Below are 19261 nucleotides of genomic sequence, written 5' to 3' on the forward strand. Positions count from 1 at the left end.
ATGGCTCCTGTCCTGAGACCACCGGGACCCTTCTCCTGCTGACATGCAGAGGTCCTGCCAGCAAGGCCAGAACCCACCGTTCTTAGGGCAGCCTCTTCAATAGCAGTGCTGTTGATTTTTCCCTTGTCAGCATCATGCCCTGGGATTGCTATGGCTCCAAGGGAGAAGAGGGAAGAGCAACATCCCACAGCTCATGATGCACGGACAAAAATTATCCCTGGGACCTTCAAGCTCATGTGTTGTAATTTATTCCTGGGTCTACAGAGCAGGAAGCTTTTCTGGGTGTCTCTGATAAAGCCAACCAGGAAATTAATTAAGGCCAGTTTGTACTGCTCTGTGGGGAAGCTATTCTGCCAAGCAAACTTCATTGCCTTATCTGCAATTCCTATCAAGAACAGCAACCAAGGCTCTGCCTGTGCAGAGCTGCTGGGCATCTCCAGCCTTGCCTCCTCCTGCCAATAAACACTCAGAACAGGGATACAGAGCAGGATGAGATGTGGCTTTCCAGCACAGTTCTTAAAGCATTAACCATTTTTCAGACCTGCCTAATATAACAAAGATAGACCTTTTTCATAGTTATGTCACAGTAACAGTTTCAATTAGCATCCCAAACTTTCAGTGTAATAAATACCTGGTTAATATCAGAAAGCAAGCTTACTGATTTTCAACAGCTTGGCTCACCCTGTGAGACTATACAAACAAAAACATGAAATGAGAACTTAATTCTTTACATCATTTCAATCCTCAATTGAAACCAAAGCCACCTCCAAGGGGCTGACACTGCAAACTGCTCCAGATTCTCAGGTCTTTAATTCACTTTTGTCTTGAAGATGAGCACAAGCCTAAACCTTCTTTCAGTGGGAACCTTCTTTGGATGAATTCACAGAATTTAAAGGATGCAAAGGATTTGTGCTGCCCTCCTGCACAAGAACACATTTTGCTCCAAAAGCACACTGCCTTTCATGTAATTGCTTCTTCTCTATGTTAATCACTTTAAAGTCGCTAAATTATTCACCATTCAGAAAATACATTTTCATTGCCTGGAGTTGACTAGAGAGGATGACTTACAGAAATAGGTCATCCTCATCCCATAGCAGAATTAACATACACTTCATGTGCTTCCCCCCTACAGTTTCCATTTTTAAGCTCTGCTCCACATGAGGATGGGCCAAATTTAAACTGTCTGCATTTTTCATGCTGCTCTGTCACACTAAGCCCACAGGCTGCACCATGTGCCCTGACTTCACCTTTTTAACAAACCCCACCCAGCATTACAATAATTGACTTTTGCCTGCTATTCCCACAGACCCTGAACAAAGCTTTAATCATAACTAGAAAGGATACAACCCAGAGTCTTTCAACACCAGTACCTATACTTGAGAAAACCCCCTCCTGCCTGGAGACCAAACACCCCCACCCTGGGTCACAGGGGTTTCACCTCCCTTAGGTCAGGGAACAGGTTGCAGATCAGTTTCTTTTCTTTTTCATTACCTACATACCTCCAAATTAAACACATTTAACATGGCTTTTTAAATAAATAAATAAATCGATTGCTGGCACATTTAATTTTCTGTTTTTACACATTTCCAAATTAAATGCAATTTGCTAAGGACTGTTCCCCAGCAAGCTGTTAGCCATAATATGCCCAGGCTGCTGTCTATTGGGTCCACACCAATTTTTCCTCATAGGGAACCACAGAACCAGGACCCTGTTGAAGTTCCTGCTCTGCTATGCAGAGGCTGAGGTGGCACTTGCCAGCACCTGATTACATGGAAATCACACTGGTACCTCCAGCCTGTGGGAAAATGGGTTCAGCTAAGGGGAAATAAAGCAGAGTACAAAGTAAGAAACCAGGAAAAGGCACCAGGCAGGCAGGGAAACCATGGTGGAACCTCCAGGGGTTAAGACTGATTTACACCAAGAAGGAGAGATGCTCATCAGGGAATAAACCCTGCCCTGCCTCGTGCAGTGGGTTAATCACTGCTCAGTTTCTCACCCACAGGAGGTCCAAGTGATCCTTACCTACCCAGGAAAAAAAAGCACTAATAACAGTATCACTCACAGTCCTATTCCAGCAGTCAGCTCACTCTGTTCAGCTCCATAGCAAACAGGAGTTACACTAATTCCTGCACACTTTTAATACTTGTGCACTGGGAAACACGGAGTTCACAGGGAAACAGCACAGATTATAATGCACAGCAGGATTAACTCGTCATGCTTTAAACTTAATTACATGCAGTGAGGTGGCACTTGATATTCCTTCTTCCTGAGCTAAGCCAAACAACACACATTTAATGACTTTGGTGCACATACACTGATGGAACTAATTAGGACTCCTGTAGGGTTGTGCTCAACTTTTTCAGGGTTGTCTAAACTGAAAACAAAATGTTCTAGAAACCACACTACGCAGCACGGGCTCTGCATGGACCACTTGCTCCTGGGAACCTGTAACAACCCAATGATGTTTGGTGTCCCTGCTTACTGCCACGGGGTAGGACTAGATAACCTTTAAAGGTCCCTTCCAACCCAAATTATTCTATTATTCTGCGGTTCTGTGTTTTCTGGGGAAAATGAAAATATCTCAGAATACAAATACTGAACACTCTGTCTCCTGGGCTTTCACCAGTGACTCCATGTTCACCTGGGCAGGCAGGTCCTCCTGGCATGGGCAGCAGCTGATCCCCTGCAGGTCACTGAGTAAAGGCTTTGTTGCTAAAATTCTTTTTGAAGAACATGTTCTGGAAATATGGAACTTCTTTTCCCAGTGGCCCCACAGGTGTCTGTTGTGGTCCCTGAGGTTGTGGAAGACACTGATTTTAAAGGTGGAAGGGACAAACCAGGTTGTGTTCTTGCTGCCTTTCTATTAAGGGTGTATCTGTGTAGGCTTCACCGATTGTAAGCAGAAGAATCAGTCCCTCTGGCAGCAAAATCTTCCCTCTCAGTGATCAGTTATGGTGTGAATATATACATATTCTCCATTATATGGAAATATATATCCATTATGATGGCTTTCTGAATATTTCTGAATACCATGAAGTTAACCTAGGAAACAGTCAGTCTGTATTTCCTAATCAAAAGGAAGCAGATTTTGAACATTTTTTTTCCCTAGGGTGTAGCAAAGTAGTATTTGCCTTTAGGGAATAAGGAGGGAACACTTTTCATTCATTACATCTAACTGGAGAGTGCTCAAGGTAACAGATATGAAAACAGAGGCTGAGAGAAGAAAAAGGTTTTGACTTTTTTCAATTGACTGTCTTGCTTATCAGAATTTTTTTGAATTTGATGACTAAGGAAAAATCTAAATAATCTCTCCTGAGTACTGTTCACAGTGCACTGGTTGCAGTAGGCACACAGCAGAAGGCAGGGTCTAGCCACAGGGCAGCAGGACAGGGGGATGAAGGAGGGGTTTGTGTCAGGAGTACAGACTGTGCAGAGGAGCAGGCAATGCATCACCTTCCCTTGGTGATCATTCCAATGGCAGCAGCAGCAGCCCCTGGGGTTACTCCCACCTGCTTGTTCAGCTTGTCTTATTTAGGGATGAAGCACACCTGCTTTTTGGGTGTTTTAATACAGCCAGTTACACGCCAGTTAATTTTCAAAAATTCCTTTTCCCTCCTCTTGGAGTGATTTTTTCCAGGAGGTATTTTAAGATGCTCACTCTGGAGCAGGCTCTGCACACACCCGAGCACAGAATGAAACCTGTCATGCACTTGCACTGATAATCCCAACAGCCCACCCAAGCCTGAATGAGTCCTGTTCTCCCTTCCTCCCCATCACTCACTGCACACTACCATTCACAACCCATCTGCAACATTACCAATTTCAAATGTCAAGAGATATTCTAAAAGAAACAACTACACTACATATATATCAGGTTTTGGTTTCACTGTTCCTCCAAACACTGGGGAGGGTTATTGCCACGGATGTTTTCTCTCCTGTTATACTAAGACAAACCCTGTGCACATCAACACCCAGCATTTTTTTCTTCTTTAATAAGTACGTGATTTGCAATATTGAAAAAAATCTGGAATAAATACCACTTGTCACTATCCAGTGCTACAGCTTCCCTTCAGGCTGTAATTACTTACAAAAGCCTTTTACTACTGCACCCATCTCCCACAGATTTCTCCCTATGTAAGTCCAGGCTGAATCTGAAGACTGTCATCTGAGAAGACAGGAATTTATTCCAACTTGTTTATCCATCCAGTTTAACCCATCCCAAGGATGAGGAGAGAAAAACTACTCATGCTACCAAAAGGCCTCAGAGATTTCCAGACAAGGCTCTGGGTGGCTGTGCAGGTCTGGGCTCCACGCTGCCCACCAGCAGCAGGACTGCTGCTTGTAACAGGCTCCAGGTTGTATCTTTGCACACAAGGTGTTCCTCTGTGTCTTTAGGCAAGAAATAGTCAAAATGCATTGATGTCTTGCTCTACTAACAAAGAAACTATGGCAACACACACATAGTTGCCAAGAGCATGACTGAAACAAGGTTTAATAGTTAATAATGAGCCAGAGGATGTCAGACGCATCTGCTACAGACCAGTTTAAATCTCCCTTTCAGAACTTTACATCTCAGAGGTGTGGTGGTCAGGATTAAATAGTCTTCCTTGTAGCCCAATTACCAGTAATAAAAGCAGTTTCCTAAATAATAAGGTAGTGTTATCCAAAATGTGACCAGAGCATACTGATATTTCATAGCACAGCACCTTTTGGTAAGGAGCACTGTTCCAGATGTCAGAGATGTGAGTCAAAATGAAATGCAGCATGTGTGTCGTAAGAAAGGAAAGTTGCAGAAGTTGCTCAGAGGACACTCTGAATGCCAGGCGGCTTGCACTGTGTGGCCAGGAAACCAGAGACTTCTTGCTAAATTAATAGTTGTGCCAATGCATCTCTGCAGTGTGCTGAATCTTTTTTTTTATTTATTTTAAACTGAGGTGATCAAGAATTCTTATAAAACAATTTTCAGTGCAAATTAGTTTCTAAGATGCAATAATAATTATTGAAAACAAAATCTTGAAGCTGGCAGGTATACTTGTAGAGTGTTTTGTTTTCCTGGCTGGTCACATCCACCATGAGGAGACGCCATGACTCACATGGCTCCAACAGCAGGCAGGGGACCACATCCATAGAATCCCAGAGTGGTTTGGGTTGGAAGGGACCTCCAATACCATCCAGTGCCACTCCCCTGCCATGGGCAGGGCACCAGTCCAGGGTGCTCCAAGCCCCATCCAACCTGGCACTGAACGCTGCCAGGGATGGGGCAGCCACAGCTTCTGGGGACAACCTGGGCCAGGGGCTCACCAACAAGAGGCCTCCTGCCTCAGACCAACATCTCTGTCCCTTGTCCCTTCTCCACTGGTCAGAGGTCCTGGTTATTGCTGTAGTCCCCTCTGGTCCCCCCCTTGCAGCTCAGTGCCCAGCCAAGGCTTTGCTGCTGATCAAGCTCTAACCTGTTCCAGGCACAACTTCCTCTCTTGCAGAGCTGCTCTCTAACCACTTTCCTCCATATCTCTCACCAGAGACACAGCATCTGCCGAGCATCCCATCAGGCTGCCTGACACTTCACTTTGTCTCTGGAGTGCTCTATTCTTAGCAACTCTCAGCTCACTGATCCTTTAAATCATCTCATCTTTGACCTAGTCCATCTTTCACAACTCATTTTCACTTTAGTCTCCAGTGCTGCTTCCCCTGAAATCAATCATAAAACTCTTTATACTTTCCGAGGGCAAGATGGACGTTATCTCTGGACTATTTCTAGCTCTCCCTTGATTACACCTGACTCCATTCCCCTTATGCTTACTGCAAAATTAAAGTCCTCTGACAGCAAACCCCTCCTCTGCTTCTTAAAGCTTTTTGTGCCATCCATCAGGTCACAAGCCAGAAACCTCCACCCTGCATCCCAATGTCAGCTTAGCCAACAGCAAGGGGTTCAGAGCAGGGCACCACCAGCCCAGGAGTTACCATCCATTCCCTGAAGAAAAACATTAACCAGCTTAAAAAACCTCAGCTCCTCATGTGAACAGCACATGGGAGATGGGGAAACGTTCTCTTCTCTATGAAGTGAACAGCTTAATAACACATAACAGATGGACCGTATTTGGATCTCTCGATCATAAATACAACATTCACCATTTGGAACGGAACGAGCAGTGCAGCTGTCCATTGTCCTCACTTGGAGGGATTTTCTGTTCATTAAATAAGCAGAAACCAAGTGGCTGTGGAAGGAGAGCAGCAGGAAGGTGACATACATCTTCCACCACAATGGGATGGCTCTGGTAACAGCTTCACAAGGGTCTCACACCACTCATGCCCATGAGTGTCAAAACCTGGTCCTGCAGAAAGACAATCTCCTGTGAGCAGTGCCACTGGAAGGAGTAAGACCATGTGCCAAATCCACGGCTCAAGAAGAGCTGTGACTTAGGAAGGGTTGCTTCTCCTGCATGCATTTTGCTACACAAACCCCACAACAGCTACAAAAACAAGCAGCGATTAAACTGCATCCTAACTCGTTGTCTTTATTCATGATAAATTATGAATTACTGCAGAACGGACACTCATAAAATTCAGAAGGATGCTAAATAAAATCCATCCATGTTTCTAACCCCTGCCCTGATGCCCACAAGACCAGGTCGCAGCAGCCCAGCCCAGCTCCAGCCAGGCTGTGCCTGGTGCAGGCACGTCCTGGTGGGAGTAGGCACAAAAAGGAGGATAAATCTAAACCAGGGATGGGATGACTCAGACAAGACTGTTAGAATGAGGCAGATGATAAAAATACCCGAAAGACGTAAGGCAAATCTGAAAAACACTCCTCTGGTTCTAAACCATCAAGTTTGGGCTGTGTTTTCCCCCTTGCTTCCTGGCCAGACTCTGTGGTGAGATGTAAATGGTGCCCAGGGCAAGCCACGGAGTGCTGGCAGGGACACGGACCCACTCCATGGCTCCTCGAGCTCAGGGGGCTCAGCATACCAGCCCACAACCCCCAAAAGGGCAGCCCAGGGACAGAGGGGACAGCACAGCCCCAACACATCCTCCCACCACCACCCATCTCCCCTTTGCTGACACACCTTGGCTCAAGGCTGGCAGGAAAACATTGGGACATTTCCTGAGGGCCTCACCATGACAGTGTATCTTTAATAACCATATCTCACATTAGCAGAACATCTTTGTTTACGCCCAACACACCGCATAACATTCGGCAGTATATGAGGAAGAAGGATCATAATTAAATCTGAACTGTAATTGCCAAAACAAACAAGCAACATGCATTTTGCTCATTTGCTGATATAGATTCCCAGCGGAAAGGCAGATATGAAGATGGTGGGTGATGGGTGACAGAGGGTAGAGGAACCATGACTGGGCAATAAGCAGTGGATGGACAGACAGAGCCCAGCCAGGCTGGTGGGTCTGAGCACCCCTGACTGGCACAGATGCCAAATCCACCTGTATGGCACTGACCACTGGTCAGACACTGCACCCACTGCATCTGTCAGTGCAGCCACAAACTGCCCCAAAGGAGGAGCTCACCCTGCAGAGCATCACTGCAGGATGGTGCTGGTACCACCAGGGTAAATGTTCCCGTGTGGCCAGAGCCAATAAAATAATCAGAGCTCAACTGCAGGTAGGTGCATCCCTGCATCTTAATGTAATGTCTCCCTGAAGGAACTGATGTATGTAGGACATACATGTGACTTTATTCTAAAGGCCCCACTGGTGCTCAAGGCCACCCAATGTGGTGTCAGGACCTACTTCTGCAGTAAACCTTATGCAAAATTTGCAATGTGTCAGTACACAAAGAACTTGCAAGCCCTGGGATTTCCAAAAAAAGGCTTAGAAAACAAACTGGAGGAGCATAGCTTCCATTTTTGTTAGACAAGGGAAATACAATTTTTGTAAAAAATTCTGACAGTGTCTGGATTTTGCTTAAAATCAGAGTCAACTGCACAGTGTGCAGAGAAGCCGTGTCTGAAGCGGAAAAGCCACACGAGCGATGATTTCCAGGCTTGAGAAGTCCAACAGAAAGAGAACAGCCATTCAGAGAGGCCTCAGCCAGAGAGGTAAAGCTGCAGCCAGGCTGTTCCCTGATCACTCCCTCCTGCAAGTGTCCATTTACTCTTGCTTTACTCTTTCTTCACACTCAGTGACATTAACAGAGCAAATTCAGAAACAACAGACTATTCCTTTATTTAGCAACAGCCACCCTGTGTTCAGCAGGGCCCCAGGCTGCAGCAGAACAGTCTCCAGTCGTATTTTTTTTTTTTAGGGCTGCCAGGTCACATCACCCTGACCAGGCTGAAGGCAACAGGGACACTCAGACTCCTGGGTCAGTGTGTGTGCCAAGGCATGAACATAGGGGGTTGGATTGCTTGGTGTAGACACCCTACAGGAAGTTACAGAATGTCATTTTCCAGTTAAAAAACCTGAGAAAAAAAACGTTGTGGCAGCTCTTGACAAAAGGTGGAAGGGTCCTGATGGAGCTCTGCCCACCAGAGGGACAAGAGCTGCTGGCATCACTGCCCGGCCAGCCAGGAGCAGGGCAGGGATGGCTCTGGGATCCCACCATTGGCCCTGTGCTCCTCCATGGCCAGACCCACTGATTGCTATGGAAATACAGATAATAATGAGCAGCAAGAGTAATTGTAGAGATGCACCAGCTGCTAACATGAAACCCAATGAACTTTGTCATGCTGTAACAATATCCCAACTCCTGCCGTGCAGCCACACAAACTCAGCTCAGAGAGACGGAGCCATTTTGGAGATAGGGAGAAAAAAATGCTTTGGTTTAAAAGATCAGGGAAAAGGCTTACAAAGCAGACAGAGCATTGCTAATCATAGCAATAATCATAAACATTTCAATCAGAAAAGACCTTTAATCTTATTACTGTATCACTTGGAAAGGCCCTGACACCACATTGGAAAGATTTTAAACACTAATTAATAGGAAAATTAGCAATATCAATAATTAACAATGCTTTTCCCCAAGAAAGTGAGAGCCACGCTAAATGCAGTAACTGTAGGTAATTGACCTTTTTTTTTTTCTGGGTACCTAAAGGAAACAACAAAGGCTGCTCCAAGCAAGAAATAAAGGAGCTACCTACTTTTTGTCTAACTTCATGTTTTATGCAGAAACAAGCACTGATGTATTGTGAAAAAATTATTGGGCTCACAACAATCAGTGTGTGATTGATGAGAGGCGAGCAGGAACAGTCCCCTATATTTTCAGGGTAAACAGCCCTACAGCTATGGTGGGAGCTGCTCCTCCCTGTGCCAGGAGCACCCACCCAAGAGCAGAAACCCCGGGTTTCCCTGAGCAGCCCAGGGCTCTGTGCTCCATCCAGCCCTGACCCCAACCTCAGGCACAGGGACCAGCCCAGGGATGCTCTTGCCAGTCCTCTGTTGACTCACTTTCTCACCAGCCATTTCACCAAACAGCATCTATTCCCTCTGCTCGCTCACACAGATGTAATTGGAACTTCTTGCCTGCAGGAACCTCTCTCTTTGCAAGTTCTCTCTGATTTCAAGGTAGGCTTTCATGGCATTACTGTAACACAATTATATTAATAAAGTTGTGTTGGTGGCTTTTTGGTCACCCTTTGTGTTTTTTATCCAACAGCCCCTCATTTCCCACCCGTTATTACACCCTGATGAGAGCACAGAGTGAGTGAGAGCTTAAAAACTGTGGAGACCGTAAAACAGAATTCAGCATTAGTGTTGCCTTAAATTACAAGAGAGCCTTTAAGAGGTCCAAGACAGAAAAAATGGGTCTTTTGGGGGAACAACAATCACTATTGAGTTCAATATCACCCATGCTGTCATTTATTTTATGTTTCCTGATTATCATTGTTTTTTTCCAAATAAATCCAGAAATGTTAGAGCTTCCCGTGGACTCAGGGAGTAACAGCCTGGAGACAAGAACTCTCTGTAACAACGAGCCTCCAAGAATATTTTCTACAATCAGCTGCTTCTGGTTTTGAATCAAAAGAGGCTTTTACTACTTGCCACAGCAGCAAATTCATTGTGGGGCATGAAAGACAGTCTTGTTCCTCCTCCTATTTCACTGTGGCTGGTAATGAACACCGAGGAAATAAACCAAAAAAGTTGTTCATGCACCAGTCAGATCACTCTCACTAATTTTCTATCACAGTAGTGAATCAATAGGGTTAAGAGCACAAACCACTTGGCTTTCACATGACAGTAAGCAGACACTACTAAGTCAGCAGTTAACAGCTACACTTCTATCCTTGCTTATCATCTGTGGGTGTCTAAGCAGCATTTCATCTGCCAGAGCTGCCATGGAGGATCCACGTAAAAATGAAATGCAGTTTTGTTGCTTTCTAACACATTCACACTGTAACTCCAGCACCGCTGCAGATACCACAATTACAGCACTTAAGAATGGAAACCTCTCTGCTTCAACATTTCATTCGACTTGAGTACCATGAAGAAAATGGAAAAGAAAAAAAATCTCACAAAGGAAACTGAAGAACAATCTCACGAGAAAAGGGCTGGAGCCATCAGCTATACTCATTTCTTGGCAACTGGATGGATTAGCACCATGGAAATGCAGTTGCTGTCTGGTTTGGGGTTGTGGGGTTTTTTAACAAATGCATATTAATGACTGTACTGGCATCAGCCCTGACTTTCCCCCTGCTCAGGAACAGAGCAGCAGTGCTCTGCTGCCCAGGAAAGGCTCTCTTGGCATGGCTCAGCACGACTGGACATGGCTCAGCACTGCTTGGCATGGTTCATTCCACAGCAGCAGGAGCAGCACAGCCCCGAGGGGGTCTGTGGCATTTGGAGCACATCACCATGTGGTCCCTCAGGGCACAGGGGCCCAAGGGAGCTCCCTCAGCTGCAGATCAGAGTATGCACTGTCAGACAACCTCAGAAAGCCTTCCCTTCCTCAGCAGGCAGGCAGCTAGATAGGTATTTAAGAATCTGAGAGTCCTTTATTTGCTGTCAGGGCAGTGTGAACAGTGTGGGGCACCTTATGGGTACACACACACTGTCCTCAGCTTCCCCTGACAGCCCTGTCACCTCCATGATGATGGCTGGAACAGAGGCTCTGGATTTCCTCCCCAAGCAGCCCCCAGTGGGCTCGGGCTCACACCATGACAGCTCCAGGATGCTATTTCAGGAGCACAGTCCTGAGGGTGGTGAGCAGCAGACATGCTCCCAAAATGCCTTCTGCTGGGACCAATGCTGCTTGTCCAGTCAGGCAGGGCACTGCGTGAAGATCTGGTGATAGAATTCTTTTTTTGCTTATTTTTGCATTATATTTGCATTATGACCAAGAGAGTGTAGTAAGTCACACATGATTGCCATGTGGGTAAATCGGGAAAGGAAAAAAAGAGCCACAAGAGATTCATGAATGCCTGAAGATATTTTTGCTGGGGTGGTTTGACCCCAGGTAGAAGCAGGGAACCCCTTCAGTTCTCCCTGTAGCCACCAACAGGTTTATTCTTCCCTTTGGAGGTGTCAGAGCAGACTCTGCCTCTGCACAGCATGCACTGACCCACCCGAGGCAGCTGGGCACCACAGGACTGATCCTGCCCACAGCACACTGGTACCTCTGCTCAGCACTGGAGAGCAGACCAGAACCCACAGACAGCAGGGACGTCAAACAGAATTATTCACCATGTTCAGCTTCTCTGGGGAAAGCAGACAGCCCATTCTTGTGATAAGAAATTCTCTGGAACAAGGTTATGTACCAACTCAGCCTGGAATGACAACATCTCCTGAAGAAGACTTGGAACTGAAGAGAGAGGGAGGGGAGCATCTCCACTTCTCTGTCCCAGGAGAAAGGAGGAGACCAGGGGGTTCCTCTGATGATGCCAAACTGAGTGCACAGAGAAATCCAGAGCAAAGCTAGAAAAAACACTTAACTGAAATTATTTCCAAAGGACTAGTGAAGAGCAATCAGCAATTGAATTGTTTGTTGATGTTACTCAACATTTTGATAAACAGAAGAAATTTGTTCTTCTTAAAAGGAAACCTGCAATTTTTAAAATCATTTCACACGTTGATCTTTATATCAGAAAGCCATGTAGAAAAATATACAACACGCTGAAAACATTCATTAATCAATCCCTAAGTTCGCCTGGAAGCAACTGTGCATGTTTTGACACCTGCTTGCCATTTTCCTGCTGTGGCATTTAACCTGCAGTAAAACCTGACGGAGGAAACGGCGAGGGGCTGCAGGTGCCCCAGCCCCCACACTCACCCCAGCCACACACCACATACCAGAGCTGGCAATGGGGCTTTTTGCTGTTGCTGGTTTTTAAGGAGTTTCCAAGGGGCCATGACAAACCCTGAGATGAGCCTCCCTGTGCCCAGGAGCTGTCTCAGACCTCCCCACACCCCCTGTGCAGCCCCCACCAGACAGCCCACCTGAGAAGGGACAATGGGGACACTCCAGTGCCTGGCACTGGCTGGAGGGGTCATCATCTCCCCCCACACTGAGGGTCCTGCCAGGCTTCTCCCTCTGATGGAGGGGCCCCTGATACATGGCAGTTCAGTCCTGAGCACATCGAGAATCAGGCTTGAATTTGAAATTATGGGGACTGCCTGAATGCATATGAATTATTCATCTGATTACAACACTCAGCATCAAGCCTTTAAAGTGCAAATTATTTGGGACCAGGCTTTAGCACTATTTTCTGCAAAGCATAAACCCCGTTTTCCACCTGTACAAACAATCCAAGTATAATGTATATAATTTTCTGTGTTTCCTACTTTCTGGCCCTGCCTGCCCACTTCCATTAAGTCTGGGGAACCAGTAAGATACAAAGCTACTGAGCTTTCCAGTGCTTTCTCACAGCTAACCATCAGCCTATACGTACAGGGTGTGTCTCATCAAACTAGCAAGCCACCAAACGCTGAGCATCCTTCAGTGCCTGCCTCTCCTCAGCAGCCCCAGGAACTGGGAAAGACCCTGCACAACAGGCTGGAGGTGAATGAGCACATCAGTGTTCACACACTGTCATAGCTCATTGCCAGCAGTGTTCAGAGCCAGCTGTTCCCACACATCCTAAGCACTTTTAATTTTCTATAACTGTCACCTTCAAGCAATTTAATTCCGAAAGAACAGCGGGAGAGGGAAAGAGGACACTGACATTTATCTTCTCTTGTTGGGAGAAGCTAAGCTGCCAGTGAGCCACCCTGCCCTCTCCACACTTGGGGAAGTTCAAGTTGTTTCACATTGTTCGAAGTTTCACACTGTGACACTTTAAGGCATGACCAAGTATAAATTTGGTCAGGCATTGTACTGGAACTGCACGCCCAGTAACTTTTTCTGGATTGCCCTGTTACCTCCCCATCAGCCATGTGTCCTGTGAACTGCAGCTGGGTTAGAATTCCCCATCTCTGTGCATTCTGTATGCTCTACAGGCAAGGCAGTTCAGTTTTATAAATAGTTGTCAATCAGAAGACTTTTAAAAATATATATGTTCTTAGGCCAGCACAAGAGAAAGACAACTCATGCTTCCAGGTGAGCAGCAGCAGCAGTCTTCCCTAAGCACAGCTCTTTTTTCAGATGGTTTTTCCTCTTTCAGCAGTGCATATCCAGGATCTTTTTTTCTCCAGGTTCCTCCAGCGCTACATAGCCCATGGCCTTGGCTGAGGAGAGTGACAGCAAGGCTATTAATTATTTCTGAAGGAGAAGACAGCCAGTAACCCAAACGCTGTGCTTATTACCAGGCACTTGCATGACTTGCAGTTACTGAGCTCTCTGGATTGAACCTGTCTCTGCGTTACATGACACCAAAAAGCTTCATGGGTGGAAAAGTTTTCAACCCTGAGCCTACACCAGGAGCATTGGCTGTGCCGGGGGCAGGAGCGTGGGGCAGGAGCTTGTCTCTGGGCAGAGCAGACACAAAAAACCTCAGAATGGGGGAAGCAAGATTCAAAGCAAAAACAAAGCACCACTGACAATACTAAACACAGCTTTTCTGACACCTCTTTGTAATTCCCACTCCTTCCTCCCCCCCGCTTACTTACTTAGCTACCACTTTGATAATACATAAAAGCTTTCTTCTCTTGTTTTTAAATAACAGGGAAAGGCATCTGTGCTCCCAACCCACAGCCATACCAGAGTCAGGCTATGAAAGAAGTTTGCCTGGCAATCTGATCAGTGATTACTTTAATAAGCAATCTGCAAAGCATGGAAGCGTAACAAATCTGTATCTGACCCTAAATCCTAAATAGTATCTGGGATTTCACAGCCGCTTACTGGGCATTATTCCATAGTTTTCCAATGCAAAGGGCAATGATTCCTTCCCAGGGCTTGAAATCCCTGCCTAGAAGAGACAATGAAGCTGGTGGGATAAAAATTACCAGGTGTCCAGCCATGCAAGGAGCAGCTAGAGCAGGGATGATGCTGCAGGGTGACCCCAGGGACCAGGGGACCAGGCCAGGCCACACTGGCCACCCTGCTGGACGTGCTTTATGACATTTGTCACCTAAGGAGAGGGAGAGAAACTCCTCCTGGCCCTGGGTCTGGGCTGGGACTGTTCCTTCTTCCAGGCTCCAGCACAGTGGGATGCCCCTGGACACAGAGTAAGCCTGGCAGGAGGGAGCTGGTTGGCCACAGGGGCACAGGACACACAACAAGGTCGGCTTTGCTCCCTACCTCTGCCATTCCAACACGTCTGACAGCCTGGCAGTGTGCCCTTGCTTCCCTAGAACAGAGCAACACCCCAACCTGATCCCAGTCTGAAAAATGAGTATCCAGCACTGTGGCAATGCAGGACACCTCACTGCCATCACATGGGAAAATAGGAAGCAGGAGGAGGAATGTAAACAGTTGCCAACCTGTTACAACTGGACCCTTGGCTTCAGGGTGATGTAAGAGATGATAACACACGATGATGGTTTGAAAGTCCTCCCTGGGGCTGCAGCTGGAGGCACCCAGCACCTAGCCAGACTCAGCAGGAGCAGCCCTGGGGTGACCAGTTAGAGCAAGAGGCAGGTCTGGCACACGTGGTTGGTTCTCTGCACATCAAACTGCTCCCCAAAGGAAGCCCTCTGGGTTTTGGCTCACCAGATGGCGGGGTGAGGCTGGAGGGATGGGGTGTGTAACCCCATAGTCTGCAAACATACTGTTTCAAATTAAAATGGGGATTATTTAAAGCACGTTCCCGCCGGTTTTGAAGCTTCTCACCCGTTTCCATGGGGATGGAGCCCTGCTGCAGCTGCTGAGGCTCTCCAGCCTCCCGAGGAAGAGGATGGCGGTGAGGCAGAGTAGGGACCCTCCCTCCAGCACTGCTGGGGGCCAACACATCCCTCAAGCTGGAGCACTGCAGCAGATGAAGCAGCTAGGAAACACCTTGCAGATGTACACCAGTCAGACTGGGTTACTGGGAGAGCTGTACCTGTGGGATGTGATACTGGTGACTTGTTTTAAACAAATTACTTTGATGCAAGTAGGATAAACCCAGGGGACTGTACCTGACCCCCTTGCAAAAAAGCCTCCTGCACAACAGCAGAAAGAGATGGGTAAAGAAGTAACTGAGAGGAAATGACAATTAAACCAGAATCAAAACGTGGCAGATCAGCTGTATATCTAATTCAGGGTAAGGCCTAAAGCCCTCAGACAACTCACCTCACTGGAAGCAAAGGGAAGGAACAGCTCAGCAGAAAGCAGCAGATGGCTTTACATATCCTCATGTATATTTACACAGACGTTTTTAGTAAGCTGCTCTGATTCAGGAGAAGCTACAACCAAAATGCACTCTTGAAATTCCTCTTTAGATACAGCTGCATATAAAGATTTGTCAGGCTGAATTTTTCCCCCTCTCTCACATAACACAACTGTGGGTAGCACAACCAGCACCAAGTGTAACAGAGCCTCACATCTCTTATTGCTCAGCCCTGCTGCCCAAGTCCTTGCAACTTTGCTAAATGTATTTTTAACATTTGGGTTTAAACATTCCTTGTGGCTTCACAATGATGGGTTTTCTGCATTTAGTATAAAAAATAAAAACAAATTAATAAAGAAATAATGGTGCGTGTGTGTGTAAAATTTTATTGGCCATTTCCCAGAAGGACAACAGAAAACCCAGGCCTTGGGTGTGCAGGCTGAGACAGCCCAGTGCCCTGTGTCCTGCTGCTGAGCCCAGAGCCCACATAAGGCAGCTGCCACACAGACTGGACCTTCCTCAGGACTGGAAAACAAATTCAGTGACCAAGTGAGAAGCTTTTAAAATGTTCTTACAGGTATAAATACAAAACCCTAAAGCCTCCTACAGACAAAAGCCTGATTTTCCCGATGGAAGCACCAAAAGGGAGCCAGACAGACCAGAGGTCTACAGGAGAGGCTCAGGAGTATGAAGTTTACCCTCAGAGTCACGGACTCAGAGAGCTCAGCCCATGGATTCCAAGCAATGAGGACACGGGGCAGACACGGCCCCAGGACGTCCCAGCACCAAGGCAGGGACACAACAGCAGCAACTCCTGAGATCCAGCAGCAGGGAGATGGGGCTGGGCAGACTCAGGATGGGGTGAAAGGATGGTTTCCAACTGTGAAGTTAAGAGCAGATAAAACTCCAGGGCCAGGTGTTTTACACAAAAGCAAATGCTCTACTGCTCACCCCTAGGAGCCTTCAGTGTGCGTGAGGCTCGACTTGAGGGAAGTCCTGACACCAGTCCCAAGGAAGTCAAACCAGAGGATGGCAAGGGTTTTCTTGCCTCAAAAATCCAAACATTTGGAGTTGTAGTTATCAAACCTAGGCCTTGTGTTACTACTCACTAGAATAAATGTTAACCTGCTATATACATACACCCAGTAATAATTAAAAGGGATGAACTGTTAGCTTTAGACAGTCTCATTCTTGCACATCCATCACTGGGAACTACCTAGGAGTAAAACCTTTTCCTTCCTTTTTTCTAATATGCTTTACTTTAAATTGTCATCAGTAGTAATTCTTCCATATAATGTCACACAGAAAACCAAACTATTAACTGGCTTCTTTAGGTAAGGAAGTTATTGTAATGTCTTAAGAAATCTCCATGGCAACCATGCCATGCCAGTAAATATGAGTGCACCAGAACAACACTGTAATTGCTCTGAACACACACTAACAAGCAATGATGAAAAAGCAGGTAATATTAATAAAGTAATGTCCTAATAAATCTGCACTACTGCAAAGGCACTGCTTGAAAATGCCTGATGAGATGTTACCAGGTTTTTGTCAATGGTCATTCGCCCGCACAGCTCAATTTCCCTCTATTGGCCATACACAGGTTCAGTTCAAAAGGAAATGCTTTCTGAATTATGTAGCAAAACCTCCAATTTAAGTGTTTTCATTTGGCTCACTTGCTGTTCCTGCTAACCCACCACACACAACAGGAAAGGTCGAGCACAAAGTCCTGGTGAAGCCCATGGGAGCTGCAGACAGCCAGCAGCCACATCAACCCCATCTCTCTCACATCACGAGTACAAAGGGACAGGGGGGTCTGGATGGATGTGGCCGTTCCTGCCAACCACAGTTTTATTGTGCATTTCTGGCACACCTCAGCACACCTCTTGGGCACTGAGGCATCATTCCAACAGAGGTTTGCCCTACTCCTGTGAAGAGATGCCAGGGTTAACAGTTCAGTGTCACGCTCTGCATTGCTAATAAAGACTTGTTGGTGATATCAACTAGCTACTTCTCCAAGAAATGTTTACCTGATTTAACACCCCTTCAGCTGTCAGAACAACACTGGCAGGCTCAGGTTTGCTCACCCTCAACAAGGGGATGCCAGCTGACCCAGTACTCCAGCAAACCCAACTCTGTTTTGCCTGGAAGGCTCAAATTAACATTAGTGTTTAACTCCAAGTTTATCTACCGCAACACTGCAGCACCTCAGCCCCCAGGGATTTTTGCCAGCACTGGGTTGGGTGTCCTATGGCCTAGGCAGCACTCTGTGACCATCAGGAGCCCTCCTGGCCACTCGGCACCCGGCTATGATACCTCTCCAAGATCTTCCCGCACCCACAAAGTCTCCTTGCTTTGGTCCTCTAAAATCTCACCCTGCATCTGAGAAGTCTAATGCAACTGTGGTACTTCATGTGCATTTCTTTTAAAAAAAACCAACTCGTTTCTGGGGAGAAAACACCCAAAGTAGGATTTTCCCATGACAAGTAGTTTTTAGAAGTTGGATGGCCGGCTGCGCTTGATCTTTGCTTTTAAAAACCAGAGATTTCCCTGCAGATTGAAACTTCACTGCTGAACTCTCCCCTCGCTTCCCCCCCCCCCTCCCATCACCCGGTATTTCACGACCAGCAGCCCGATCCCAGGGGCTGTCCCCGGGCAGCGCTCCCGGGGGCTCCGACACCCTCAGCCCCGGCTGCCAAATCCGCACGCGGGCTCGGTTCGGCTCGTTCGGTGGACAGGACAGGATGGGACGTGCGGGATCAACAGGTGCAGGTAGGGGACCCCAGGGATGGGCACCCCAAAGCAGGGGGTGGGGACACCGGGACTGCCTATGCTGGAACCGGAGAATCTCGGGCCAGGGCATTCCCGGGTCTGGGCACTCCAGGACCGGAGAATCCCGGGGCTGGGCATCCCGGAACACCCTGTTCGGTACTCACCGTCCTCCCGCTCGTCGAAGACGGGTCTCTTGGAGGAGGAGGCGCTGGCTCCCATCCTCTTCTTCCACTTTCCCCAGTGAAACATCGGGGCGAGGCGGATGGCATGCCCTGCTCGTCTCTCCCCGCCGGCCCGGCGGCTCCCGCGGGTGGGACCAGGCTCTGCGATCGACCGCCAGCCCTCACCCACCGCCTCCCACCCGCACGGCAGCCCCCGGGGCCGCTTTCACCACCCCCTCAGCCCCAGCCCCGCCGAGCCGGGCGGAGCGGCGGGAGGCGGGAGCGGGGCGGGCCGGGCCGCCCTCAGCGCAGCGCCCCCGGCGGTCAGGCCTGCAGCTGCGGCCGGGACGGAGAACGGGGCCTGGGCCCTGGGGCCTCCGGGGGAGCGGTTCTGACCCGGCAGCTGCCACCCCCTCCGAGAGGCGGGTGGCGGGTCAGAACCGGCTCTCCCCGGGGCTTTGAGTGAGATCAGTGTCCCCTCTCCCCGTTCAAAGCCATTCCTCCCCACACCATCCCTCCAGGCCCTTGTCCAGAGCCCCTCCCCAGCTTCCCTGGAGCCCCTGCAGGCACTGGAAGGTGCTCGAAGGTCTCCCTGAGCCACCTCCTTGCCGAGCACCTCCAGCTCTCTCAGCCTGTCTCCATCCCTCCCAATACCATCTCCCTGGACTCCCCGGCACTCTCCTTTTGCTCCTG

At 47.8% G+C, this 19261-nt stretch overlaps 1 protein-coding gene across 1 annotated transcript in view; it reads right to left on the reverse strand.

Moving 5' to 3' along the window:
• STK32C (serine/threonine kinase 32C) overlaps positions 1–18680 on the reverse strand; it is a 41587-nt gene extending 22907 nt beyond the window's left edge. Inside the window, exon 1 of the mRNA XM_008497478.2 lies at positions 18572–18680. Coding sequence (XP_008495700.2) covers positions 18572–18656 — 85 coding nt within the window. The 5' untranslated portion in view covers positions 18657–18680. The remainder of the gene's footprint in view (positions 1–18571) is intronic.
• Positions 18681–19261: the final 581 nt, after the last annotated feature.

The sequence above is a fragment of the Calypte anna genome, chromosome 6 (assembly GCF_003957555.1).
Source record: "Calypte anna isolate BGI_N300 chromosome 6, bCalAnn1_v1.p, whole genome shotgun sequence".
Lineage (NCBI taxonomy): Eukaryota > Metazoa > Chordata > Aves > Apodiformes > Trochilidae > Calypte > Calypte anna.